We start from the raw sequence: 27,781 nt of genomic DNA, 5'->3' as shown, positions 1-27,781 counted from the left end.
GCTGTTGCTACAGTGATGGCACAAATAGACAACAACCAAGAAGAAAAGAACCTGTAGCTGCATGTATGCTTTGGTGAATTTGGGTATTTAGGGGGTTTTATTTGTTCCTGTATATGCTACGTTTGGAAGCCTTGATGTGCCTTTTCTCCCATTCTAATGAAATGTTTATATTAGAAGAAAAAGAAGATACTGAATGTGTTAGATTTGCTGTGCAAATTGTGTATTTCCTTATAAACACACAAGTTTCTGCAGTGCAGAGCTGAACTGTTACGGCTTATTACAGTGGTTTGAATTTCTTGAGAACTTTAAGGTGCTTAAAATTATTCCTAACAAAATGCAGCTAAATAAAGTACTTGCTAAATGGGAAACAAGACAAAAAAAATCCTTCAAAGATGTGATGTGGCTGCCACTGGGAGAATGTCAGGTACTTGCTTCTTGTAGAAAATAGAACATTACTTAACTGATTTAAAATCCAGATAATTTTCCTTAGGAAAAAAATCAGCAGTAAACCATTTAGGGGCTGGTGGATTTCTTTGTTTCTTGTGGATGGTAAAGATTCGTGCACAAACATCAGCGAAAGGCAGCTTTCTGAGCTGTTCCCTGCCAATTGCTGACAAAGGCAGTCCTAATGAATCATTCTGAATTGTGATCATGTGCTACCAGCCCACAGTGAGCTGCCAAAGAGGAAGTGCAGCTTGTTTTCTTTCATTTTCTTGATTCCTATGCTGTAGGAAGATGAAAGGAGAAGGAGGAGGAGGCAACAGCGGCAGCCAAACTTAATAAATAATTCTGACGATTCCTGATATCAAATGGAGGCCTCTGAGTGGGACCCACTGAAAAATGACACCCTTCCGCCGACCCTGACGCCAGCTGTCCCTCCGTATGTGAAGTTGGGCCTGACCATTGTATATACTGTTTTTTATTCACTGCTTTTCGTGTTCATCTATGTCCAGCTCTGGCTGGTCCTTCACTACAGGCACAAGAGGTTCAGTTACCAAACTGTCTTTCTGTTTCTGTGCTTGTTTTGGGCCTCTCTTAGGACTGTGCTCTTTTCATTTTACTTCAAAGACTTTGTCACAGCAAATTCTCTCAGCCCCTTCATCTTCTGGCTTCTCTATTGCTTCCCAGTCTGCCTCCAGTTTTTTACCCTGACCCTGATGAATCTTTACTTCACACAGGTAAGCAACAGATTTTGATTGATTAAATCTGACAATGGTACAGCATTATTTTGTAAGAATCATGAGAAAAAATGTAATTAACAAATGTACCTTGGCAATGCAAAAAGCAAATTTCAGTTATTTAGTTGCGATTTTTAACTTTTGATCTGTATGCAAGTGATCAGTGTTACAATGAAACTGGAGCCTGAAGTGGTCATTTCAGGAATGGCAAATAATATATCTGCTGTCTATTAAATGGGTGTCATTTAATTTAAAGGTTGGGGGAAAATGTATAGAAGAGCTTGGAAGCTGGACACCCAAAATGCTGTTCTATTATTATTCTGTATTATTATTGTTGTTGTTATTAGACTTCATAAACCTCCTGGCTTAGCAGACTTGATCTGTGTGTGTGTGCAGTCAGAATTGTAATTTCTAATTTTGCTGGCAAACCCCCCACTCAGTTTTTCATAAGTTGGCTGACATGTTTCTGAGTGAGATTTCTGTTCTGTGTATCACAATCAAAACTGTTGGTCAGGTCCTATGTGGACCCAATTCCTATAATCTGTATTAAAAATAGCAGTGACTCCGGACCCCACTAAGTGCTGTACAGAAATACATCCTCTATTTCAAGCACACTATGATGTAAAGGTAAATTAGATGTACAGTGGGGTAAAGAAAATAGTATCTCCATTTCAGGAAGAGGTCTCAAGCGTTTATCTGTGCTACAGACAGCTAAGAAGCCAGATGAGTTAGGCTGAACAGCGCTCCAGGTTGCTGCAGTTAGACTTGCTTGGAAGTATTTATGGTGAGCTTGGGTATCTTGGCACTGGGCTGCAGGATGGGATATTGGTGTGCTGAGGCAAAGAAAGGCTGCAGGGTTTGCCTAAGATCTCACAGGAAGCTTGTGGGAGGGCAGGGACTGGATTCTCTGTCTCCTCAATCCCACTACCATGCCTGGAGCAGGAAGCCAAGCCTGCACTCAGATGACCCTTGTCGAAGTCTGCTTTCCCAGTGCAGGAGTGGTTGGCCAGGAGAGCACCAGCCAGGCCTGGAGCACCCCCTGCAGTGCTCAGGATGCTTCGGGTGTTGCTGTGTGCCCCACTTGGAACCAGCTTGGTGCCTGGTTCTGGGTGCTTCTGTAGTGCCTACAGTGTTTAACAGTGCTCTGTAGTGGTTACAGGCCTGTGAATTCTGAACAGCCTGGCTGCAGAGATCAGGCTGCCTGTGAGAGCTGCCATCCCAGAGCTGAAAAAGCAGCAGTGGTAAGCATGACAGCTATAAGAGGATCACTTGAGTTGTAGAGGGTATTAAATACTTAGAACCACATACACAGTTTTGTGCTTAGGTTTACTTTTCTGGATTCAGTGTCTGAAACACCTGCTAACTCACCCCGCTCCACTCCCTGGGACTTGAGATATATTAAGGGATTACAGGAACCTTTCATCTACATGCTACTCAGATCCAGCTCAGGCATATGGTGACCTATGCTTTATCCCATAGCTATTGCGAGAGTCATTTGATAATGGTGTGGTTCCCCAGGGGCAAACGTCCATCATTGCACAGTCCATGCCCATCACAGCAGCTGCGACTAAGTCATAGCCCTAGGTAAGATTCTTCCCTCAAACATACACGTAGGGCTGCTGTGGAAGTCTGGAGGCAGAATGCAGCATCCTGGCTCTTTGCCAAGAGAAGCTGAGGCTGGTGTGAGCACAGAGGGGGCACAGCAGCCTGCACTCTGTGCATTAGAGTGCCAGCACTCGGGAGCTTAGTGTTGCGGGTAACCGATTCCTTTAATCTAAGGAAGATCTAGGAAGAGAGCATACAGAATGCACACATGTGTCCTCTTAACTTATTTTTGGCATTGCTGTCTGATATCATTCAGGAAATACAATTCAGTGGTTGGAAACAGAAAAAATGTTAAGGCTATTGGTTCTGCCTTTGAGACAATTTCTGCTCTGTCATCATGAGTCCTCATGATCTTCCTCTGAGCCCCTCTGTAAAGGATTGTAATAGTTACCTGTCTTGAAGGGTGTTGTGAGGCTTTTGAAACAATATTTGCAAGGGACTTTCAGAGTTTGTGATGTGTGTCATAATCTTTAAAGATTGTGGGCAACTGTAGACAGGCATGTTATTAGTATTGTTTGCTTTCGAGCTGGTTGCTCCCAGTGAAATCTCATATCAAATTTATCTCCCCAGCCAAAACAAAGCCTTAAGAAATACAAGCACAGCCATTGTATGAATATAACGTAAGACACAGAATAAGTGCACATATTTTTAATTCACTGTTATTAATTCTTTACTTCTAACCATTAAAAGGTGGTTTGGCTTGAAATTCAGCATCTTCTTGAGACTGTATATTTAATGTGCATCTAGCTTTCCACAGTAGGCAAGCAAGAACTAGTGTGAAAGGGGTGGGGAGAGAGAATTTTGTTTTCAGTAATGGCTTATAACTTCACAGACCTGTTCAGAAACAACCTGTAATCCTTTTTTCTCTAGAAGGCAGGCAAGAAGGGTCTGCAGTAGTGTCTCATTGCATGAAAACCATGCTATTTAACTGGTGCTTAGTTAGAGGGGAAGAAGTGATCTATATATAGTATAGCGACAGAGGACTGGAAGAGACCTTATGGGTGTCTGGAATTTGCAGGTGTTTATTATCTGCTGTACAGCACCCACCATTTCTAAATGTGGCACTGCTAGGAAAACTTTTAGACATAGATGTGAGAAGACAAAAAAACTAATTTGGCAAGTGCCTGAGGGCATTTTTCAGAATAATAAGCACCTTTGAACTTGACAGAAAGTTACCCACAATTATTCGCTTTTTAATAGGTATCCCAAAGCAATGGGGACGCAAATTTCTACTGTATTTTATGTGTAGCAAGACAAATAAGCCATGATGATGTCGGCACAGCGGAGGTTATTCCCAGACTTGAGCATCACCATCAGCAGATACAGCAGAAGGAGCTGTACTGTGTTGGGGCAGGTTGCTAAAGCAGGTGACCTGTGGGTGAAAGGGAAGTTAAAATCAAAATAGTTTTGACTCAGAACAAGGGATATTTGGAATAAGAGTCAAGTTCGGGGTCCTTTGCTACGGTCTTGATGCCCTACTTAGGGCAGAATAGAAAGGGTGCTGCAGATAAGGCTTATATAATATTAGCTCCTCTCGGAAATCCCATACTGGAGAACATACATGTGATTTTTAATGAAAACACTTAATTTATTAGAATTTATTAATCCTGTGTCTGTATTAATTCTCTTCTAAAGAAAAAAATGTGACCTACACTCTCAGGATAAGCCTCTGTCTACTTAGAAATCATTAAAATAAATCTCAAGTGAAGATGAGATCCAGTAGCACTTCTGTAAAACAATAGCGCAACACTGGCAAATAACTGCATTGTACCAAGCCAGAGCAGATCCCTGATCCTCATCCATCAGATAGGGAGCTGAAGCGTGCATTTCCACCTACAAAGACCAAAAAGCCCACAGATATGTTTGCCTCACACCTGCAGCTCCCACGGGTTTATTTTGCTGCGTGATAAAGCAAAGACTGCAAATCAGCAAGTAACACATATTCCACTTTAAATGGCTCCAGACAATGAGGATCCCAGGACTTGGGCACTCTTTTATTTATGTCCTACCTAGCCAAATCTTCTCTGCCCCTGACAAGGGGAGACTGAGATGAGTTCTCAGGCTTTACAGTTAGTGCTGTGGGCAAAAGCGTAAAGAGGCTCTGCAAAATAAGATAAGAAGTTGCCTTTTTTGGTGTGTGTGAGGGGTGGGCAGAGAAGGGCTTGCTTCACTTTGTCCTGTTTGCTCAGACTTCCCATTTCCCTGGGGAACAGGATAGAAATTAAGCAGGGGGCAGGCTAGGATGGAGGGTTACAGACTCAAAGAACAAGGTCAGGGCCAAAGACCGTGAGCCATAGGGGATGCTGGAAATCCCAGGCCTCCCCTGTGGCCAGGCACAGCAAACAATTTGGTGGGCTGTAGGTTTAATCATCAGGTTGGGAACTCCTGCAGGACCTAGGGAACGTGGTGCTGAGCTAAAGAACTGTGAGGCTCTATGGGTGGAGAAGGGCTGGTAGACAGATTTACCTCTCCTTCCTTCTCCCTAACCATCTTCCCTTTTCTCTGGCATCCAGATTGAGAAGTTTACCCTGCCTCCCAGGCAGGGCTGATAAAATCAGGGACTTTCAAATGAAGAGAAATTGTACAGAGTAAGACAGTTTAGAGGTGAGCTGGCCATGCTGGAAGTGCCTGGCAGGGCGGGGTAAAACCAGCACCAGGCTTTCAGAGAAGTTACATTTATCTCAGTGGAACTGGGGTCTGTGTTAGCTCTTGGAGGAAAATGAAGAGAACTTCTCAGCCTCTAATTACTAGGGATGGCATTTCAAAAGTAATACCACCAGTGAGAGAACACAGAGGGCTTTTTATTTAGGAAAAATATTTATTTTTTAGTAGAAATGAGTACACCATGTATTATAAAGCTTATTATTAATTTAAAGCGTGCTTTAGATGTATGTAGAACTACACAGGACTCTAACTATGGATGGTAAAGCATCAGCAAATACGTTTGGCATAAATCATTGCCCTCAGTATTGGATCTATATGAGACAAATTGCAACTGCAGACTGGCTGGCTGTCAGCATCTGACATGAAGAATAGGGTCATTTAACTTAGAAAATAATTTGACAAGAAAGCTACACATGCAAGTTTACTGTGGCTGCCAGCCCCGCAATGGTCCCTGTCCTTTAAAGACTATTTTTACCAATTTACACAAGTCTGAGTATGGTAGTGAGTCATGTTGGCCATGTCTGTAGGCCTTACAAACCATGTAGAGTTTAGAGAGTAGAGGGAAAACTTGCATATTTGGGGGGAATCTGATCCAACTGAAAGTATGAACATGGGAGAAAGAGAGAAAGAGGAAGGTGGACCTGGGACTGGAAGATACACAGAAGAGGAAAGGTATATGTGCTGATGGTAAGGGGCTCTGGGCCTGCATGAGGTTGTGGCATATTTTCAGGTTGCAAAGAGAAGTTTGCATGGAGTGTGACAGAGAAAGAGAGGGGCTGTAGTGAAAGGAACTGGGAAGGAAAAGTACACGCTCTGCTCCTTATAAAGATTTTGAAATGAGAACTGGTAAATAAAGCTGAACTTCATTCCTGTACAGAGGGCCAGCTTGAGACATATGCAAGCACTTAACACATACCTGAGGCTTTTTGGTAAGCTGGGCTATGGCTCCTGTAAAAGTGAATTGATCAGGTAGTAGTAGAGGTACACTGGAGGTTTGTGCCATCCATTACACATCAGTTCAGCTAAATCAGAGCATGGACTGAAAGTTGCTCCAGTGACATTTTCTTTTTCTTTTGCTCTGGGAATATGTGACTTGGCTTTAACACCTGTTTCATTGATACTTGTAGGGTCAGAGTGGCTCCTGATTTAACTTTCATTAACTGTAGCTGGAATCCCCTTAAGCTACAGGAGCCTAACTCTGCCTTCTCTGCTGCCCAGCAGCCCTGCAGAGCTCTCTGCAGCCGAGCTCTGATGGATTCCCATGCCATCCTCACTGCTTCTCTGCTGGGCCCTGGTAAAATGTCTTTAAGGCCAGCTGTTTACATCAATTCCTGCAACAGAAATTTTCCTTGGCTGAATGAAGGGCTTTTTGGACTCCTTTTGTACTGCTTCAGTTTTATATGCCAGACATATACCTCAGGGGAGTGGAGGAGGGAGTGTGAGAATCTCATTTGAGGTTTCCAGTCCTTCAGCAAAAACAAGGAGTCAAAACAGGATATTTCTCATTTAAAGAACAAGCAAAAGGGGAAATACTTTTAAGAAGAAATAGTAACCCTTTAGACATTAGAAAATTAGCAAGGAGTTTCACTGAGTTTTCTGTGTTGCTGTTCATCTTGGGGCTCTCTGAAAGGTCTTTTTTAAAAAGTCTGCCTTCTGCTTGCTGTTTAGTCTATTCTTAGGAATAGCCTGGTTTGCTCTGGTTTGCTGGAAGACTTGCTTAGATGACTCAGATATTGACTGGAAGCTTTCTCAACGCTGTTGCGGGGAGGGGCCATTGAGCAACCAGTCTCTTCAGCTAAATGACTGTTAAAAGCAAAGCTGCACCCACGCATGTAAGGTATATTGAGATCAGCTTCTGACATCCTTACTCCCACTGAACAGCCCTTTATTCTGTGACAATCACATTGCTTCCAGCAAGGCTACTCGTGAACTAAGGCCCCATTGGTGTTTAAGCAAAGATGACAGAACTTGGCTGCCTGTATTTCTGTCTAGCAGTGAATTTGTAAGAGTGTCCATGCCTTATAGTGTAGCTTTCATTCTATGTAGCATCCATTTTTTATGCAGTGTTCATTTTCTTTCTTAATGGCCATTTTGCTCTGATAAAATTCAGAAGCATTTATCGGCTGGGAGAGGCCCACCAAATGTGGAATCACAATAACAGCTGTTTTGGTGATCTCGCATCTGGATCCTGTTGGATCTGCAGCAGGAACGTCATGTTTGGTTTTAGCTAAGTTACCCATGGAGCTTTTGCTAGGTAGGGCAGCCTTGGACTGGTTTATGTGACAGGAGTGCTCTGTGACATTATAGCGGTGAGTGGATCCTTTCTGGGGAACCACAGGAGATGGTATTCAGGAACTTGTGAATTTTCTAGGTTTTGTGGACCTGGCACAACTCATTGCCCTCTGCAAATTGCTTGTCTTTTGTAGTTCTTTGCACAGACTCTGAACGTTTCTGTTCAGTGCGACTGAAAGCTGTCAAAATTAACGGTACAATATGTGTGAGTAAGTGCTACTCAGAACAGGTGAGGATTGTGGAATGGCCCTAGAGACAAGTTTTACTTGTTTAGTTTCATTGAGGTCAGGAGTCTGTTCCTTCCCGCTGGCCCACAGTGTCTTTCAGAATAAGCAAAGTAAGCAACAAGTCTAGTGCAAAAAGTGTACAGGAGGTATTTTGAAGCCCATCTCTTCTCTAAAAACTGACAGCCCCTCTTTGTACACCACGGAAACACAGAACAGTCACAAGCATCTTGTACCTCTCCGTTCAGTAGCAAGTAAGCAAATTACCATAAAACTTCTTCCTGAACTCCTGTGAGAATTCATGATCCAGGAATTTTGAGAATCTTTGGATGAATCACAAATATCTTGTGTAAGGGATACTGCCAGAGATGTTAACTATTTGAAAACAGTATCAATGGTTGCAGAATATTTTTAGAGGTTTTTTTCCCCAACATTTTCAATTTTGTTCTCAGCTATTATTTTTCTAGGGCCTGCTGAAAAGCTCAGTGTTCTCTGCTGGTTCAGCTAGTGCTAAGCAGGCTGATGCGTCACAAAAATAATTTCCATGTCAAGGCAGCTGTTTATGGTGAATAGGAGTTAAATGACAAGTTGTTCCAGGAGTGCTGGAACAAGTGAAGCCTGATTTTCTCCAGATCTATGTCTCATGCTTGACTTCGAGCTGTTTCTGTAACTGGGGCATTTCTTGTGATACTTTGCTATGCTGGCTCTCTCACACAGGGTGATGTGTAGGATTATTATGCAGGGAGGTCACATATCCTCACAGAGGTCACATATCAGATGCATTTATAGAGTTCCTTACTTCTGTTGGGTCACTAATTTTTAGGAGGGTGATAAAGGATCATCTCTTTGATGCTTCAATTATTTTTCCATCAGTCGTCTGATTGGACTATTTTAGGATTAGTGTGGGGATGGATAAACAGGTTGACAGGCAGACATAGGCCTACACATACATAGTGCTCATGTAAGTCCTGTTTCCTTGGGAAAGCATGATAATCATAGCAAATATTATGCAAGCTATACTAAAGAGCATGCAAAACCAAGTAAAATGGATAAGGCTGGATAACTTGAGGAGAAAACAATTAGGAAACAACCCAGAATAAGTCATACAGCATGTTTTTTTTTTTTTGTAAAAATAGCAATCAGCGTGCTTCTGTGTTGGTTTAAATGAACATTTGTAAACTGAGTGTGTTTGGAAACCATGTTAGCTTATGAAAAAGCAGTAATGCTTCCCTGTAATTTTTTTAATAAATAAGATATAAAATATGCTAATGTATTTTTATATAATTTCTGATGGTGGTTAAACACCTGTGATTAATATTACCTAGGTACATTGCAGAAAACATGTCAGTATTTTGTCGTTTCCATTACAGCAAGGTAACTACTGGGCCTGAGCTATATCTGTGTAAAAATACATATTGTTGTAAAGTGAACAGACAGTCAGCAGAAGCCAAATATTCCTCAGAGTAAAACTTTGAGTTTGGTTCTTGATGGCATCCTTTTGGCAGTGTAACATGGATACAAACATATATATCCAATCTGAGGCCAGGGTACTATGATGGGCTCTTCATGGGAAGAGAGCATCTGACCCAATATGGTAGTATGAGCTGGTCTATGTGAGAGACATGTACTGTTAGGTCATGTAAGAGCCTAATAATTACTTGCCTCTATGATTATACTGGCATTGGTCCTCTTGTGAATACTGGTATAAAGGGCCTTATTCCTGAGCCAGAGTAAGTGAAAATAATGGTGGAGACAATTTTTATAGAAGTACATCATGATCGCCTGCTGGGTGGTTTTAATACTTTGCTTAGAGCTTGCCTGCCATGGATAAGCAATAAATGCAAATCTGTTATGTAATGAAACCTATCATTACATTTCTTGTGACCTGTGAGACAGGATTCCTGCGGATCACAGTGCCTTTCTCTACTTACATGTATCCTATGTTTGATGCAATACGCTTCTGTTTTGCAGGTGATTTTCAAAGCTAAGTCAAAGTATTCCCCAGAGCTACTGAAATACAGGTAAGAACTATGCAAATGTTTAATGTGGTAAAGAAGAGTTGTCATGCTCTTTGAGAAACACTACATCTGTTATAATTTGTGATGCTCATATCTCAGCTATTCATATTTATATACCAGTGTTTTATGATGATGGTTCTGAGGCCAGCTTCTTCCTATGACATTTAGAAGTCTGTGTCATTTCCCAACACAAGCACCGTTTTTAGACATTCACATATTTCAAAGGCAAATATTTCAAATACAAGCAGAAAACACTCACCCTGGTGATTTGTTTGCAAGTTCCGAACATTTGTATTGCTAGCTGAATTCAGATCCAGTGCTTTGATAGAGGTAGCAGAGTGATGTATTTATTTTGACAGGAATGAGTGGGAATGGGTATGTATTAATCAGTGAGGTCAGTGGTAATAAAAACTCAAAAGTTTTGGGAAGATGAAAGAAGAGTGGTGAAGGGAAGGAGCTAGAGAGAATGGATTCAACTTGGTGATGTGTTTGGGAGCTCACCAATAACCTCCCAAGACATGTTGAGGTTATGGTTGCTTTGCATTTAGGTCGAGAGATTTGTTTAGGATCTTGTTGAGCAGGAGGAATTGTCAGGAACTACTTGAAAGCTCCCCAAAGGGCAGTAATGTCCAGAAAGCTGAGGAAGAGCTCAATAAATTAATGTTTATTGTGGCAATGCCTAAAAGCCTCAGTTGGGCAATGTTGTTTAGATGGAGGGAGAGAGAGGTTGTCTCCATTCTAAAGAAAGAATTTACAGTCTGAATTCAGGATAGGAAAACAGAGTAATTTGAAACTGAAATCTGACCTGTTACTTGCTGACTGTTAGGAGAACATAGTACTGTATCAACAGGTCAAATATTAACATTCTCTTTGCTGGGTGAAAAACTGGCTGGATGGACGAGCCCAGAGGGTTGTGGTGAATGGGGTGAAATCCAGTTGGTGGCAGATCACAAGTGGCATTCCTCAGGGCTCGGTGTTGGGCCCCGTTCTGTTTAATATCTTTATCAATGGTTTGGATGAGGGGACTGAGTGCACCCTCAGCAAGTTTGCAGACAACACCAAGTTGGGAGACAGGGTCGATCTGCTTGAGGGTAGGGAGGCTCTACAGAGAGATCTGGACAGGCTGGATCGATGGGCTGAGGCCAATCGTATGAAGTTCAACGAGGTCAAGTGCCGGGTCCTCCACTTCGGTCACAGTAACCCCATGCAGCGCTACAGGTTTGGGGAAGAGTGGCTGGAAAGCTGCCCGGCAGAAAAGGACCTGGGCATATTGGTCAACAGCTGGCTGAACATGAGCCAGCAGTGTGTCCAGGTGGCCAAGAAGGCCAACAGCATCCTAGCCTGTATCAGAAATAGTGTGGCCAGCAGGAGCAGGGAGGTGATTGTTTCCCTGTGCTGGGCACTGGTGAGGCCTCACCTCGAGTCCTGTGTTCAGTTTTGGGCCCCTCACTGCAGGAAAGACATTGAGATGCTGGAGCGTGTCCAGAGAAGGGCAACCAAGTTGGTGGGGGGCCTGGAGCACAAGTCTTATGAGGAGCGGCTGAGGGAGCTGGGGCTGTTTAGCCTGGAGAAAAGGAGGCTGAGGGGAGACCTTATCACTCTCTACAACTACCTGAAGGGGGGTTGTAGTAAGGTGGGTGCTGGTCTCTTCTGTCAGGTGGCTGGAGATAGGATGAGAGGAAATGGCCTCAAGTTGCGGCAAGGGAGATTTAGGTTAAATATTAGGAAAAATTTTTTTACTGAGAGGGTTGTCAGACATTGGAATAGGCTGCCCAGGGAAGTGGTTGAGTCACCATCCCTGGAGGTATTCAAAAAGTGCGTAGATGGGGTACTCCATAACATGGTTTAGTGGGCATGGTTGATGGTTGGACTCAATGATCTTGAAGGTCTTTTCCAACCTAAATGATTCTATGATTGTCCTTACCCTGGAAAGTTTGTTATCCAATTGGGTTTCAATACAGCTGGAGAGGCGATCATCTGGAGCAAGTGCTTCAGAAACCATGTTTGGTAGAATGGCAGTACAGTGAGAGCAGTCTTGGGGTGGACTGTGCTTGGGCTGATGAGGGTATGGGACACGCAGGGTGTGATGGCTGACTGAGGGATGTGGACTCCATGCTGAACCTCAGCTGATGCAGAAATTGTCAGGATGGGAACAGAGAGGCTGCATCTATTTTGGTGGCCTCGGGAAAGCTTTCAAGTTAGTGTGTCTGTGTGCATACCTTAGCCACATCCCAAACTACAAGGGGCAGGAGCTGGATGGTCCCTGGTAAACACCATGGCATACAAATACATTCGCCACCCTTTGCACTCTGGTTTTTGTGGGAAGGAAATCCAGAAGTATGGGCTGGTAGACAAGCACAGCACACACCAGCCAGGTCCCCAGCCAGCCCCCAATGCAAGTGTGCCTGCCTCTGATGGTACACATAGGCAAGAGGAACAGAGGATGGCTTTGCACAAAGCCTGGGCTGCAGGTCAGGGTGGTAAAGGGCGGGTCTGCGGGTCTATGAACATGTTCCTGGCTGGCTTTAAAAGTGAGAGGTAGAAGCTTTGAACCTCATCTGTTACTGATGTTTGTGGCAAGGCTTTATTGCTGAAAACTGCTTGAAAATGTCTTTCTTCAAGCAAAGGGAGCTTGTGATATTTAGTCAGTGGCTGTGGAGTGACTACATTAGCACCCTGCATGTAGCTCTTGGGGCATTTCCGTTCCTAAACACTTTTGTTTTGTCACTGGAATTACTCATGTGCAGACTACCCTTCCCACAACAGCTCCATGTCCACCCTGACTCTTGCCTACTGCACTTCTAACACAGATCAGTCTTGGATCTGGTCTAGCCTTTTCTCTCTTATTCAGCCCTGTTGGTAAATTACTTCAGTAGTATTTTGTTTTAATATCTAGATCTCTTAGCACAAATGTGGTTAGCCTGTGTAAGAGCCATATAAATAAAGCTGACCTAATTTCCTATCTTATACAGGGCAATTGAAGTGGTGTAATACATGCACACCCACAGCTGAGCTCCTGAATCTTAATTGTAACAGGCTACTCAAAGACATAGAATGACAGAGTGGTTTGGGTTGGAAGAGACCTTTAAAGATCATTTAGTCCAACCCCCGTCCCATGGGCAAGGATGTCTTTCATTAGATCAGGTTGCTGAAATCCTGATGGAGAGATGGATGATGGATGGTAGAAAGATGGACGGCCCACAGACAGGGGCTGGAGTCTGCACTTACTGAATTTGATTTTTCTTCATTGCTGGATGTTCACTTTTTGATTTTTTTTCCCCAATTTTCTTTAATATGTGTCAGACCTTATTGCCTGCTATTAGCATTTCTGCATGAGATAATGGCAACATAAACAGGGCAATGGAGAGGTAGGAGTGTGGTCTGTGTATTGGCACAGGTCTCAGAAATCAGAATCATTTCAGATATGGAAAAAATTGATAAAATCCTATCAGAGATCCAGAATCTTAAGCAAACTACTCAGCACAGCCTTCATGATGTTAGTCACCGTGGCAAAAGAGCTCAAGGCGAAGCCTCTGCCAGCCCAACTTCATATTTAAACAGTCCTTCTGCACGTCTCCCTGGGCTTGGGGATTTCTTACAGTCACTGGGTTTGGATGAGGCTTGCTGTGCTGTGTGTGCATGCCTTGTTACACACAAGCCTCAGCCACTGTATGGTTTCTGAGGAAACCACATACAAAATGCAGTAGTTTCAAACACATTTTCCTGTTAAACAAGGGAAAATTCACTGCATTCATCTGAAGTTTGATTTTAAGCTCAAAGAAAAACTTAGGGGTGCATCCAGCCTGACACAGAAAGAACAGAACACCCTGGCACATGCCTTCCCTGGTCAAGCCAGATTACACACAGCTCCTGTAAGGGACGAGACCCAAAGTGGGGATTAGGCACAATAGGCTTTTGAACAGTCGCTGGTGCAATCTGGAAGGACCTCTCCTGCCCTGCTTTTCTATTTTCTGAAAAAACCCATATGCTTATTCATGCCTAGTAGGTACCCTTGTAGTTGAGCTGTAAGGATACATTCTGCCTTTAAGTGAGTTAGGAATGCTTTCTGCAGCTGCAGAGACCCTAAAACTGCCCTGAGAGACACAGCCTGCATCTCCATCAGTGCTTATTCAGAAGTTCAGCAACAATGCTTCTATTGTCAAAACAGGCAGCCTTTTCCCCAGCCACATCATGTTAATAAGGGGGATGGAAGATCATTATGTGAAGAGCTGCACAACTGACTGGCCATGACAGCTCACCCTGGCACATACGGGAGTGTGTGGGCATGAGAGCATGACAGTGCTTTTTTTTTTTTTTTTTTTTTTTTTTTTTGCTAAACTCCATCAAGGAGGAGCCTGGCCTTGGAAGCCTCTAAGCCTTGCTGGTTGCAAGCCAGTATCAAGGGCATGCAGGCCATGCTGAAGCAGAAGGTCCCTCTGACTAAGAGGAGCAAAAAAGAGAGCATGTACGTACTGTCCTGCAAGCAGGCAGCACGTAAGAGCATACCTTTCCTTGTAAGCCTGAACCCCACAAGAATATTTTACCTGCACTACAGTAGGGGAGCAGAGATGAGACTATTAAATAGACTTTGGGAGGAGAAGGAAAGGAAGACATGTGACCACCACTTTTGAGATATTAGTAAAAGCTGTAAATGTACCATGACTACAATTGGGAACTGCATTCTCCAGAGGAAGCCATGTGAGAGAGGAGCTTCAGGACTGCAGTGCTTCTAGCATCAGGCTGTGAGGTTTAAAGGAACTACCTCTAGCTACTTATCCTAAAAACAGAGCCCTGCCCTGGAGGGTTAAGAATGAGCACAGTCTTCCCCCTGAGAAGGAATTTCCATGACTGGCAAGGAAAAGACAGCATCCTCGCTCACTGCCAGATATAGCTGGAAAGAAGGGCATTGATTCACAAGCAGGGACTTTAAGGCTTTCAGTTCTCCCTGTTATACATTTGAAAGGTCTCAAAGGTATATCCCTTCCTTTCTTGCCCTCTGAAAAGAAGCCAGCTGTGCTTCAGCTTTGTAGCTGTGTTGATGCTATCCCAAAAGGATATGAATGTGTGAAAGAAGATCACCATTGGGTAAAGTATTTTTAAACAATCAGAATTGGATTCCTCAGGGACAGTCTGGATGTTTGTTGTCAGCCAAATTCAAAGTTCCCAGCAAGCATGAAAAGCTTGGCCAAAACCTCTTGTTCAGTGACTGCAGATTATGACCCTTATCAGTAATTGCCTTGGTCAGCAATGATAATGAAGGAAGCAAACACCTGAAATGGAAAAATGATCTTTTTTTTTTTTTTTTTTTTAAACTTAAAAGCTCCACAGCTGTGTGTAGGAGTAAAGAGGAATTAGAAGCAGCTTTCCCTGAGTATGTGGTATACTTAGATTGCAGGTATGAGTGCTGGGTAGGTGGGAAAAAACACGTGGAGAAAACTAGTCCAGCTCCTGGGCTTCTGTCTGTCACATTTGTGTTCCAGCTCTGTTTCTGTGGTTGTGCAAATGAACCTTTTGCCTGGCATAGGTGGCAAAACGCCAACCCAGAATCAATATGCATATTTACATTTCTTGATGTTTCTTTCAAGAGGTTGCCCATGACCAAGTTATTTAGGAAAAGGGACAGAGAAAGATGCTGGGGAACCAGTAACTCAGAGATTTTTCCTACTGTTGGACACCCCCCTAATTTAATATGAAATCTGATGGCAAACAACAGCTGTCAGTGATGCCTCTCATGGCAGTGGTGGTGTAGTAAAACCAGGGTCAAAACCAGTCCATTCCAGGCAACTCAATCTTTTGTGAGGTTTCTCCTGTCAGTGAGTAGTTAGAGGGTTTGTGCTGTATATGAAGCGCACACTCTAAGAAAGTACATATGTATTCTAAGTAGTTTTTAAGAACTGTGCTGTTGTATTTCTGCTGCAAACAGTCTTCCATGTTTTGCTGCTTGATATTAGTTTCTTTACTTATAGCTTGTTGTGTAACTGTAAAAACAGGTTTGAAATGATCTGAGTTAATCTCTCCAGCAATCTGGAGCACTTTGATTTGGGCTCAGGCAGCTGGTCACTCTATCAGCTGTGGCAGCCCAACATGTGCAGCTTTCATTGCTCAGAGTGCAACTTCCATCTCATGACTGACACTTGCTGAACAATGTCGTTAAAACTGTTTTCTCCTCACTCTCCCAGGTTGCCCCTCTACCTGGCTTCTCTTTTCATAAGTCTCCTCTTCCTCTTGGTGAATTTAACATGTGCAGTATTGGTGAGGACACAGAATTCAGAGAGAAAAGTCATTGTCTCTGTCCGGGTGGCAATTAATGACACGTTGTTTGTGCTGTGCGCTGTTTCACTCTCCATCTGCCTGTATAAGATTTCCAAGATGTCTTTAGCCAACATTTACTTGGAGTCCAAGGTAAGGTACATTTTCAGTTCTTTTCGAGTACCTTCTGAGAGACAAGGGCAGTGCGAGGCAAGGCCACAGTTCTTTAGATCCCCTGAGAGCTGGAGGCCTTGAACTTCACAGCTTGTGCTTGGCTGGCCATCCTGCTCAATATATGAATTAAATACTAAGTGGTAGCAAGGGTGCTTTTGGCTGACACCCGTGACCCCAAAATATGTATTTTTGAGGCAGAGTTGACAGAACTTATTGGCTGGAGTTTGTCACAGCTGTTTTTCAAGTGAATACTGCTTTCTCCAGATCCCCATCTGAAGACCACCTCATTTCAGTACTGCTGCATAGAGGTGGTCTATACTTGGGGATCCTTCAGCTTGTCTAATTATTGACTGATTAAGTTAAATGTTTAAGGTAGCAGCATGCTGAAGATAAGCCAGGCAGAGGAATATGAATCTCCCTTTATATGTTTGCATACTGTCCTATAGATAATGAGAATGTGTTTTAAAAGACTTAATGCATTATAAATTCAGCCAAGTGGGGAGAAGGGTTAAAAGTCTCTCATATTACTCTACAAAATGTTCTTTAAAGAAATATTGTTAGGTTTACAGCTTTGGACACATTCAGTCGTCAAGGCGCTGGGTGGCATCACGTAAGCCTGCAGTGTTTATTATAAAATCAGTGAAGGTGTTTTGTATTTATAAATAATGAAACAAGGCTTTCAAAGGTCCTTGCATTTGCAGTAGATAGTTAAATCTTAAAGTGAATTATTAGTTTAACCAATAGCACATTACCACAACAAACCTTTCAAAAATTTAAGTTTCAGCTACTATTTAGAAAATCTTATAATAAAATTCCTCTCTCTGTTTACTTAATCAGATGAAAGGAGTGCTTTTCCTGTTTAATCAAATCTGGCCATACTGCACAACAACGGAAAGTTCAGGGCTGCATAGAAGATTTAAAAACACAGCTTAGTTTGTTTTGTTTCTTTCAAGCCTGTCACTTGCTGACCAAAGGGCATGGGCAATGGATTATTTTTACTAGTAAGAGAAGTTTTTCTACTGCTGCAAATCACAGAAGCGTAAATCTCTGTAACAAAGCAGTGTTAACCTAAGGGAGGCTTTGGTAGATTACTTTGTTCCGTTTCCTCCTCCTATAGGAAACCTGATCTTCTTCACTTCAAGCTATTTCACAAAACCCAAACAAACTCTAACATTATTGCAGACAGGAAGGGACAGGACACTCAGCTGATGAAAGTTTGAATGTGGAAATGAGAATTAAAGAGTGCTTTGCTCCTTTCTGCTGACCTGAAATGGGAGTTCCTTTGGGGGCTTTCAGTAGGATTTGACTGCACATATGTAGGGATACAGATGGCTGGAGCTGGCAGTGAAAAAACATCCTGGTTTAATCTGCTACTGTTGTGTTGAAAAAGCTAGCTAAAGAAGAAAAACCCACTCTCTATAGTGATGTGATAGAAGTAACGTTGGAGATAATGCGTGCTCTGCGGTGCATGTAGATAGGCATCGGTACTGGCAGCCTTTTATTTGCATCTCCCGTCTGCTGGCACGTACCTTCTGTGAAGGAAGCACACACCAGTGAAAGTGCGCATGTGAAAAGACATTCACCTCCGTGACCTGGCGTGGAGGACTGGCCTGCTTCTCTGCACCAAGGCTATGGCAGCACCAAGGCGGTGCACAGCCCTGCCCGTAGGTGCTGACTTGAGCCAGTTCTGTGCTGGCCAGAAGCATCAGGCAGCGGGACATGCTACAAGCTTGGGGCTCCCCCTCTTTTCCGTAGGGGTCTGTGACTGGAAAAGCATTCTTCTGGCTTTAATTTTACTGCTGTGCTCTCCCTTCACCAAGCCACTAAGTATACTTGACTGGCAGCAAAACCAGGACACTTTTACCCCCTTTTTTTGTATTGGGATTGACGTTTGTTAAATCTCTAGCATATTTAACTATCAACTATTAAAGACTGACAGCTATGCGGGGAGACCTATATAGGGAAATACCGACCCCATTCTGCTCTTCACTTCTGCTATCCCCAGTCTAAATGCTACTGAGCTGGGATATGGTGTGTGCGAGTCAGCAGCTTCCTCTGCTCTCTCCCCCTTGGTTTCCATGACAGCATCGCTGACTTGCTAGTACTGAAGGAGAACAGAGAAGAGCCTAGCAACATTTCCTCTCTGTGGCATTTCCTGCTTGCTGTCTCTCCACAGCTTTCACCACTGCCTACCCTGTATCTGGCTTCAGTTCCTGTACAGCAGCAGGTTCTTGGCTCGCTCCTGACATGGCTGCAGGTTATGGCCTGGTGAATGGCGGTAGTTCCAGCGTGTTGTAAGCAGGAATTCAGTCAGAGAGGTTAACTGTACTGGGGACTTTGTAATACTCCTGAGCCTGACCGTTCCCTGAATCAATATTATTTTGCTGGGAAAACAGGCAAGCTAGTTTTCTGCAAGCTTTTGGGACTACTCCCTGAGCTCCTCTTTACTAACACTCACCAGGGAGTGCAGACCGAGGAGCTGGGTTGACAGAGCCTCAGGGACAATAGCCACCAGCGTGGGTGAGCAGGAGAGGGGCCCTGGCAGTCTCCTGAAGGCCAGGGGTTCAGGACATGGTGACTTGGTGACTTTCCCTGATACTTCACTAGCTATTCTGTTATGCCTGTGCTCTACCTGCCACAGTGCTTCGGACCTCTGCTCCTTGGCTGCAACCCTGGAAGCAGAGTGTGTGAGTGGAGGGAACAGGGTGCAGACCTTCCTGTCTCCTGCGTTGGTATGAAAGGTCCTGTGAGGGGAGGACCAACTTCCCTTCTGGCCTCCCTCTGTCTCACGTAGATGAGAGGAGCCCATCCTCGTGGCCTGGGTCTCTGCCAGGACAGGCAGAGGGCAGGGCTAGTGAAGCAAATGACTGCAAGGTATCTCGCTCTTCTAAAAGCACACAGAGCTTTAACCCATCTTCCCTCCCTCAGCTGTGCAAAGCACTCTTCCAGAGCCAAGTGCATGGAATTTGCTTTGAGCTTCCTTCAAAGGCAGTCCTGCTTTTGTACATCTGCCTGCCTCTGTGATCAGACTCACACTGATCCCTGTAGCCATGGCTCCTGGAATCCTTCCTTTCTTGCAGCTACAGCTCCTGTGCTGGTGTCTCAGCTGCCTACAGTGACCCTCGCCACCTGATACAGTGCTCAGGCGTCCCACTTATTCCTCATGCTGGATTAGGCTCTTTCCCCTGCTCTGTCCTTTTTTCTCTCTAGGGCTTAAGAACTGTTGTGATTTCACACATTCCTCCCCTTGTGCCCAAACTCCCACCGACAGACTGCCCTGCCACGGTCACTCTGCCCGTAAGCCATGCTTCCACTTTGTCTTCTCTGTGTTGACATTAGGTAAGGCAGGATGTTCTGTTCCTGTCTGTGCTGTGTTTAACTGCTGACTGTTATGATCTTCTCTGTACTTAGGAAATAGGTGCAGAGCAAGCAGTTGTAAAAAGATGCAAGGTTGCATCATGCTAGCTAGCCAGCATCTGATGCAGGATGCTCTGTAGCTAATGCACAGCTGAAGGCTGAATTCTCTTGTTCCATCTGATACCAAGTGTAGTTCTAATGTGTTTTCATTGCTCTGAAAATAGCACTTGTACAATAAGTTGTAGGAATTAGTCACAGCCCATCTTGGTAAGGGCTGGAACTGCTACCATTGCCTGGAAACCACTGTACTGATAAAATACAGGAATAGACGTAGTGTAGGATATACTGATCAAAGAAGGAAAGAGAAAAAGTCAGTCACATTAGACAGAGTAGCATGACAACCCTCAAAGTTCATGCAAAGCAATGTTCTTCTCAGCTTCCCTTATGAATAATAACCTGTGCTTAAATCTCTTCCAGGGCTCATCTGTCTGTCAGGTGACAAGTATAGGAGTGACTGTTATACTACTTTATACCTCACGAGCCTGTTACAACTTGTTCATCTTATCGTTTTCCCAAACCAAGAAAGTAAATTCCTTTGATTATGATTGGTACAACGTATCAGATCAGGCAAGTATGAAAATATTTGCTAATGAGAAATACCCGTTCTGTATGTGATGGCTGATTTCCTAAATGCTATGACAAGAGGAATTAATATATTAAAATCCCGTTATTTTTTTCTTTTATTCAATGCACTAAGATTGTTTTGCTCCAGGAATACAAATTTCTGGTAATTTCAGCATAAGGAACAGCTAAAAGAAAGAAGTAACCACTAGCCAAATAATAATAATAATAATAATAATAATAATAATAATAATAATAATAATAATAAAAAATCAATCTTTTATTTACCTTGATTTTATTGTTCAAAAAAAAAAGCACCTTTTATGAAAAAAGACGGGTGTTTTGTCCATTAGAAAGAATGTATTGTACTTGGAGAACCAGAAAACCAGTACTTGATTCCACTGAAATGCAGTTATTTACCTTAATTCTGTCATTAGTGTGATAACTTCTGTAGTTTGAGCATAAGACTAAGATTCTTCCCAACCTTTAATTCCAAAGGACAATTCCGATTGAAAAGTAACAATGATAAAAACACTAAAGAAAATAGCAGGGGATTCTTCATTGAATTTTATGAAATTTGGGCATCCAGCTCCTTTCTCTGCTTTGAAGCATGTAGTTAGGTCCCACTAGTTTTCCAGTTCTCTCAAGGCTAGGCAAAATGGCAGGCCTGGGTGTGGACCATGAGTATATTTTGTTTGGCCTCAAAATCCCAGACACTTGATGTCTCCCCACCCTCTCAGCAAGCACCTACGGACCAAAAGCAATGTTCCCAGCCATGCAAGGGCTTTGTATTGCCGGGGTGGCCAAGCAAACCTGGAGCCATTAACAATTTTCTGTTGAGCAGTAGATAAAACTGTAAATAAGAAGCAGGTAAACAGTAGGGTAGGATTACCCAGAGGACCTCATTATGAGCTAGTAGTGTAGGGTCTGTCAAGGGACCACTAATCAACCCTGCTGCGGTGCAGAGAAGAGGAGTGCAGCTAGGTGTTGCTGCTCCATGTAATTAGAACATACAGGTTTAGGCAGAAGGGCACTAGTTTGTGACTCATCTCCCGAATCAAACATTTTCCCTCTTGTTGTTGAGGCCTGGAGTGTTGCTGCTGCTCCTGCTGACCCCTTGCAGGGGGCACTTCTTGTGCTGACTTCTACAGTCTGCAGTAACAGGGTCTGGAACTTTAGGGCCAGAATATTGGGTCCCGTTTTCCCCTGTGGAGGCAGAGGTTGTTCACAGGGAAGCTCACTGGAATGCTTTAGGCCTGAGGTCTCTATGACTGATTTTTGAACATCTGATCTGACTTGTGACATTGGGGTTGCCTGGATTTTGGGGTAAATGATTTGAGCCGTATGTAAAGGGCCTGGAACTGAGGAGCAGGTAATCAATTTGGTACCAGAATCAAAAGTCACTTTTAAAAATACAGCCCAATGTTTGTACTGTGGTACTGCCTCAGGTCACTTGTCAGAAACATTACCCTTTTCTCTTCCGTACAAAACACATGAAAGGACAGGATTTGCCCTCTGTGACTGTGGTGAATGGTGGAGGGGAAATCTAGAGAGAAGTTCAAAGCTAATGCTAGAGTAACAGCATGGTTATTCAAGCTAACAATGTGCACTAATTTGAAGGGATCCAAGTCTTAATTTTTAAAAGCCAGATTGCCAGCAATGCTGTTGGAAGACCTGGGCATTGGTTGTTCCTCTACATGTTACTCCCAGCTGGAAAAGGACTGGAAAACTAGTTTCTCATTATCTGGATTTGATCACTTGATCAAATGGTTGCTTGCCAGGATCTTAGACTAGGAAGACCCTTGCATTAAACTTTGCTTTTGCTGGAGGAAAGATAGCAGGAGGAGGAGGAGGGAGGAGGAAAGGTAGAAAGAAAGGGAAGTCATCTACCCAGTGAGATAGCCTATTGATTTTTTTTTTTACTATGCCTTTAATCATTAGCCAGGTTAATCTGGCCTTACTGAATGGAATTCCTGGCCATGTTGTCAAGCATTTCAGCCACTTAAATATAGGTCTTCATAAGAAGACACATTGCCTCCTGCACCTGCCATCTTTATTTTTAAACACTTTTCTCTTTGACTTTTCAACAGGCAGATCTGAAATGTCAGCTGGGAGATGCAGGTTACATAGTGTTTGGAGTGATCCTTTTCATCTGGGAGCTCTTGCCTACTTCCTTGGTGGTGTATTTCTTCCGTGTCCGAAACCCTACAAAAGATCTAGTAAGTGGAATTTGTTAGTGGTTTTGTTAGTGTAATGTCCAGGCAGGTCTGGAGGGCTCAGCTTCTGAAGGAGCTTTTGCTTCTTTACATTTTGACTTCTCTTTTTCAGTATGTCCTTGGCAGAATAAAAGCAACCCAAACTTCCTACTTTTATATTAACTCCTTGTGAAAGAAACGCATCATGTTTACCCAGAAGGAATTCAAGGTGTTTCTCAGGCAGTTTACCTTAAAAATCAGGAACCTTCTTAAATTTAAGGACATCTTCCCTTTCAGTTAATACAGTACTTTACTGGAGTCAATAGAAAATGAGTTTGCTGTCCAAACTTGGGATCTTTCATCACATAGCAGTGAAAATGGTTGTGTGCTAACAGTTCAATGGCATGTATGAAATAACAGAGTGAATTCTTTCAGCTCTGTACCCATTGAATTGTTTCCATGTCAAAGATCAATAACCACAATAAGCACTTGCTGACATTTTTGTTTGCTATTTCAGCAGAGCAGAGATTAAGGTGTGAGTTGTAAGGATAATTCCCCATAAGCATCCTTAATATCTAGATAGTTAATAGATGGACAAGCATCTTTTTATAGCTGTAGGCAACATCTTCGGGTTAGCAGAGGATGTGCTGGTTGACAGGCACATGGGGAATATCAGCCCTGCACTAGGATTACCGAAGTAATGTCTCTGTTTCTGTAGGCCAAACCAAACCAAAGCTAATATTCCCCAAGAAGGATGTGAATGGTAAATTCACAACTAAGAGAAGCAATTAATAGAATCACTTTTTAGAGAAGGCAATGGTTTTTATTCTAACATGCAGATTTCAGAGACAATGATAAAGCCAAGCTGAACAAGGAAGTAATACCTGACATCACACTAAGAAACCCCAGGAACCGCAGTGTCCATCACAAAAAAAAATCTCAGCCCCACTCCTGCTTAGGAGTTAGCCAGGATAACTGCAAAGAGAAGAAATGTTTTAAAGTACAGTCCAGTGGTGCTGCCCTTCTAAAGAGTGACCACAGAGAGATGTCATTTTATCTGAAGTGAGTTTAGTAAGGCTAGACCTGGTGGTCACGTTTGGATAGTGTGGGAGAGATTCACAAAAGAATGAAAATAAGGGATGTGGTCTAATCTCTCCTTTCAAAAAGCTGATCACAGGAAGACTTGGAATCCTACTCAAACAAGAGCTCAAATAGAGTCAAACAGGCAGTATTCTCTCACAAGTCACAGAGCACTTCAGTAACACATATAAGATTATATTTTTGCATTGTGATTTGCAGAAAGCCCTAAATCTCCGACTTCATAAAGATACAGTTCAGAAGAGCCAATCAGTGATATCACTTCTTTTATGAGTACCTTTTTTAGAGTAGACATTATCTGTCATAGTGGATAGGTCACGTATGGATTTTTTTCTACAGAAGACAAATATTTATGCTAAACAATATCATGGTAAGAGGAAAACTGGAAACAACATTGTTAGAAAAAAGATGAAGAGACTGTAGCGAGGCAAAACTGAACTTCAGTGCAAGTGTGCCACAAGAGGGAGACCAAGGGCCACAGGACTTTAATGTGTTCAGTAGGCTGCCAGAGCAGTAAAGTCTCAAATGGTCCAGTGATTGAAAATACTCGGCCAGAAAGCATGGGATTAGAATTAAAACAAACCCTCTTTTAGTTAAAAAACCTTAACAACAACTCTGATTTAGTAAAAATTCAAAATGTTCTTTATTTTTAATAAGGAACAATCCCAAGAAATAGCTGTTCTTTGGTTGTACCTTTCATTCAGGACTTCAGAAACAAAGTTTGAGTAGAGGCAGCCTGTGTTCAGCACTGTTGAAACGTAAAGCTCCGCTTCACAGACGATTATAGCCTGGAACAGCTGTCTGCCTGCTTTGGGGCTGACACAGTGTAACTGCATGCAGTGTGTGGTCCTTTGCCTGGCCATATCTTCAGCCAGACAAATGTTGGAAATGGGGAGATGACAGAGGTGGACCTATTTTTAGTTCATCTTTGTCAAAGTTATTTAACATCTAAAACATAGGGGGAGATTAAACTGCTCTCCTGCTTAAGGCCAAGGAGAAGATGTCATTCTGGCTTATCCACAGGTGCAGGGAACCCTGTTCCCTGGGGATGGAACCAGTGGATCAGTGGAAGAGGCTCAGCTGGGTCCTAGATGTCCCTCTGCACTGTTTCCAGAATGCAACTCAGCTTTTGAATCTTGTATGTTTTCTGTTTTGATTCGTAGAGAAATAAAAGCAAAATGCTTTGTAAATAAAGGAGTTACATGAACACCCCTTTCCCTCTTTTATCAAAGGACCTTTCCTTGGGATTTGACCTTCACAGCACTGTAGGGTAGATACTGAAATTGCTCAGAGAGGTCCTAAGGGGCTTTTCAGCTGTGGTTTCATTAAGAAGGGTGCCAAGGTTGATCAGCATGATCAGTTCCTGAGGCAAGGGAGGTAACGCACCAGACAGGAGGGTTACAAATGTGGGAAGTAAACCCAAATCTCTTTAGGTGTTTCATGTCCTTCAGCTCCTCAGCTGCTTCCCTACTGCTCACTTCGAGTCAGCTGGCTAAAAGTGTAAAGTGTCCAGGATGGACAGGAATTCAGCAGACAGGTTAAATGCATGCTGGAGGGTGGTTTCAGAAATGGGTCATGTCTGTTAGCTAGAAGGAAGGAAAAGGAAAAGCCGTTGAGATCACTAGACTATGACTATGCTGGTAGAGAAAAACAGAAAAATGCAAAAAGATTTCTATTGTCTACAGCAAATGTAAAATTGCCTATTTTATTTTGGAAGGTAGGAGGTAAGTCTGCAGTGACTCCTTCTAGAAGTCAGGCACCAAGCAGTTTATCTGTCGCAAGCACTGACTGAGGTTTCCCTTCCCTCAGGCCAACGCAGGAATGGTCCCCAGCCATGGCTTCAGTCCCAGATCTTACTTCTTTGACAACCCTCGCAGATACGACAGTGATGATGACCTAGCATGGAATATTGCACCCCAGGGGGCACAGGGCAGGTAAGATACAAGAAGGAACTGCTTGCTTCCCCTAAAAGAAACTGGAGGAGGAAGAACTCTCATACACTGCGGAAGAGTAATGTAAATTGTATAGCTCCAATTGTTCCATAAATTCCAGGGCGTGAGGGGAAGCAAAGGGGGAAGCTGAAGTGGAAAGGCAGCGCTGTGTGACTGTAGGGATCCGAGAGCCCCATAGAGACTACGAAGACACAAGAATGAAAACGGTTATATAATTTCAGAATTGTAACAGTATGCCACACTTTGAAAAACTCAGGTCAGATCTTTGGGTCGCATGTTTCACTCTCTGTTTCTTCCAAGAGTGGCCTAAGAAGTGCCATTTACTAGTTTTTAAGTGTGTGAGCAAGGCAACCTAGAAAACCATCTGTCTCCTGCCTTCAGGGAGAGCAAGGAGAAGCTTGACAGAGCAGGGAGCAGCTTGCGATGGTGGTAGCGAAAAGCCTCTCAACTTCGGTTGCCCTGTAACATGGCTAAATGTCTTGGGGTTTACCTGAAATGAAGGGGGCTTTTGCTTTCCCACTTGCTGAAAGCTTATGTGAATCCATCCAACTGCTGAAATCCCAGACAACCCAGAACTGGGACAAAAAGCCCGTTTTCTCTGTGTAACTGTGAGCTTTAGGTAGGGATTCCCTTCCAGGAAGGAGCAGTTCACAGCAAGGATGATAGCACCCAATTCGGAGAAGGAAAGACACAGCCGGGACACTATCCTGCCCTGAAAGGAGGCTCAGTCTTGTCTTACTCCTTTGCTGTTCCTGTATCTACACTAGGCTAGTAGTAGATACGTGTAATCACTCATCTTAAAATGAAGACTAACTTGCTAACAGTCACTAACATACCTAGCTCTAGCTCTTGTCAGTCATTTAGCTAAGATTGTGTAGTCACTGTCTCTGAGCCCAAACCACCTTTCAGTAAAGTTGGACATTTGGTCTTCACAGTTATCAGTCATCCTCCCCCTGCGTTAATTTCTTCACATAGTAACTAACCCATTGCAGATGCTGGAAGTGGTGTGCACCAGGCTGGTATCCAGCCTACAGCTAGAGGCACCCTCCCCTCCGCGCAGGGACACGAGGGAACCAGCTGCACTGGTAATTCAGGCACGCTTCCCAGCGGAAGCCAAACCAGCCACGCATGTTGTCTCACACTGCTCGTGGGAAAAAAGCCACTGTGCCAGAGCTGCTAACCAACTACCTGTCCCTTGTACGTTGACACAGGAGGTTTAGGTCTGTCCCTGAGAGGCCCTTGCAGTGACAGGACTTGGCAGGGATTAGAAGCACCGCTTATAGGATTTTCAAACGCCTTCTGGAATAGTGAATCAGAAAGGGGGAGGGTCTCTGGTGAGCTAGAAAAATCAGGAAACAGATAATGAGTTGAGAACACTTGGGCCAAAATAATTGACAGATCAGAAAAATAGTAGCTGCTTGAACCCCTGGTTGGGGTTTTATTTTATTTTTGCGCTTCAGGGTGAGAACTACCTCTCTGCGATTGCATTTTGCCCATATTCACCAACCAGCTGTCTACAGAACGAACCTGCCAGTCACTGACACTTCTGTTTTCTTTTTAAGTTTCTCTCCAGACTACTACGACTGGGGCCATCAGAACAACAGCTTCATGGCTTACATAGGATCCCTCCAACAAGATCCAGCGCTGGACACAGACCGGCCAAGCCCTATATAACTTCAGTCAACTACAGCGTTCTAGGACATTCCACTATTAAAACAAATGTTCTGAAAAACAGCGCTTAGCAATTTTTCTTCACCTTTTGGTTTTTAGAAGTGTTCCTATGCACAGATAAATGAAGAACTTGGCTTTGCCACGAGCTTTTCATAATTCAAGGAGAAGTATAAGCTAATGATTTAAACTTTGAAGAATTCTAATTAATACCTTGTTCTAAGCCATGGTCTTTTTGGCTTTGAATAGAGTTGTTAGAAGGTATAATTTAATCATTTTATGCTCACTTTAAAAGAGCAAACTTCATGAAGTGAAATGGCATAATTATTTTCTAAGTATTTTTATTTTTACACTGTGTATTACATTAGAAACACAATTATGATGAATATACTGTAAACACACGAATGGGTTGTTCCAATGCATGACAGTAGCGATTCTTACATGCACATAAAAGCCTGTAAGGGAAAAATTTCAACCCGATTAAAT

The 27,781-nt window shown here is 43.2% G+C and overlaps 1 protein-coding gene across 1 annotated transcript; it reads left to right on the top strand.

The window, feature by feature from the left end:
- Positions 1-683: 683 nt before the first annotated feature.
- Positions 684-27,769, top strand: GPR137B (G protein-coupled receptor 137B). The gene is made up of 7 exons (XM_075043234.1): positions 684-1,178; positions 9,935-9,984; positions 16,161-16,383; positions 20,239-20,392; positions 22,477-22,601; positions 25,485-25,609; positions 27,190-27,769. The coding sequence occupies exons 1-7, from the start codon at positions 810-812 to the stop codon at positions 27,299-27,301; spliced, it is 1,158 nt and encodes a 385-aa protein (XP_074899335.1). The 5' UTR covers positions 684-809; the 3' UTR covers positions 27,302-27,769.
- The last annotated feature ends 12 nt before the right edge of the window (positions 27,770-27,781 follow it).

The sequence above is a fragment of the Buteo buteo genome, chromosome 12 (assembly GCF_964188355.1).
Source record: "Buteo buteo chromosome 12, bButBut1.hap1.1, whole genome shotgun sequence".
In the NCBI taxonomy this organism is placed as follows: Eukaryota; Metazoa; Chordata; class Aves; order Accipitriformes; family Accipitridae; genus Buteo; species Buteo buteo.
Note: the sequence above shows the minus strand (reverse complement) of the source record. Positions and strands in the feature narration are given on the sequence as shown.

Bases quoted from the DNA above. Each gene is read 5' to 3' on its own strand.
- GPR137B (XM_075043234.1), top strand. From the start codon at position 810: ATGGAGGCCTCTGAGTGGGACCCACTGAAAAATGACACCCTTCCGCCG. The intron at 16,384-20,238 runs GTAAGGTACATT...AATCTCTTCCAG, and splicing joins ACATTTACTTGGAGTCCAAG to GGCTCATCTGTCTGTCAGGT. The intron at 25,610-27,189 runs GTAAGATACAAG...TTTCTTTTTAAG, and splicing joins CCCCAGGGGGCACAGGGCAG to TTTCTCTCCAGACTACTACG.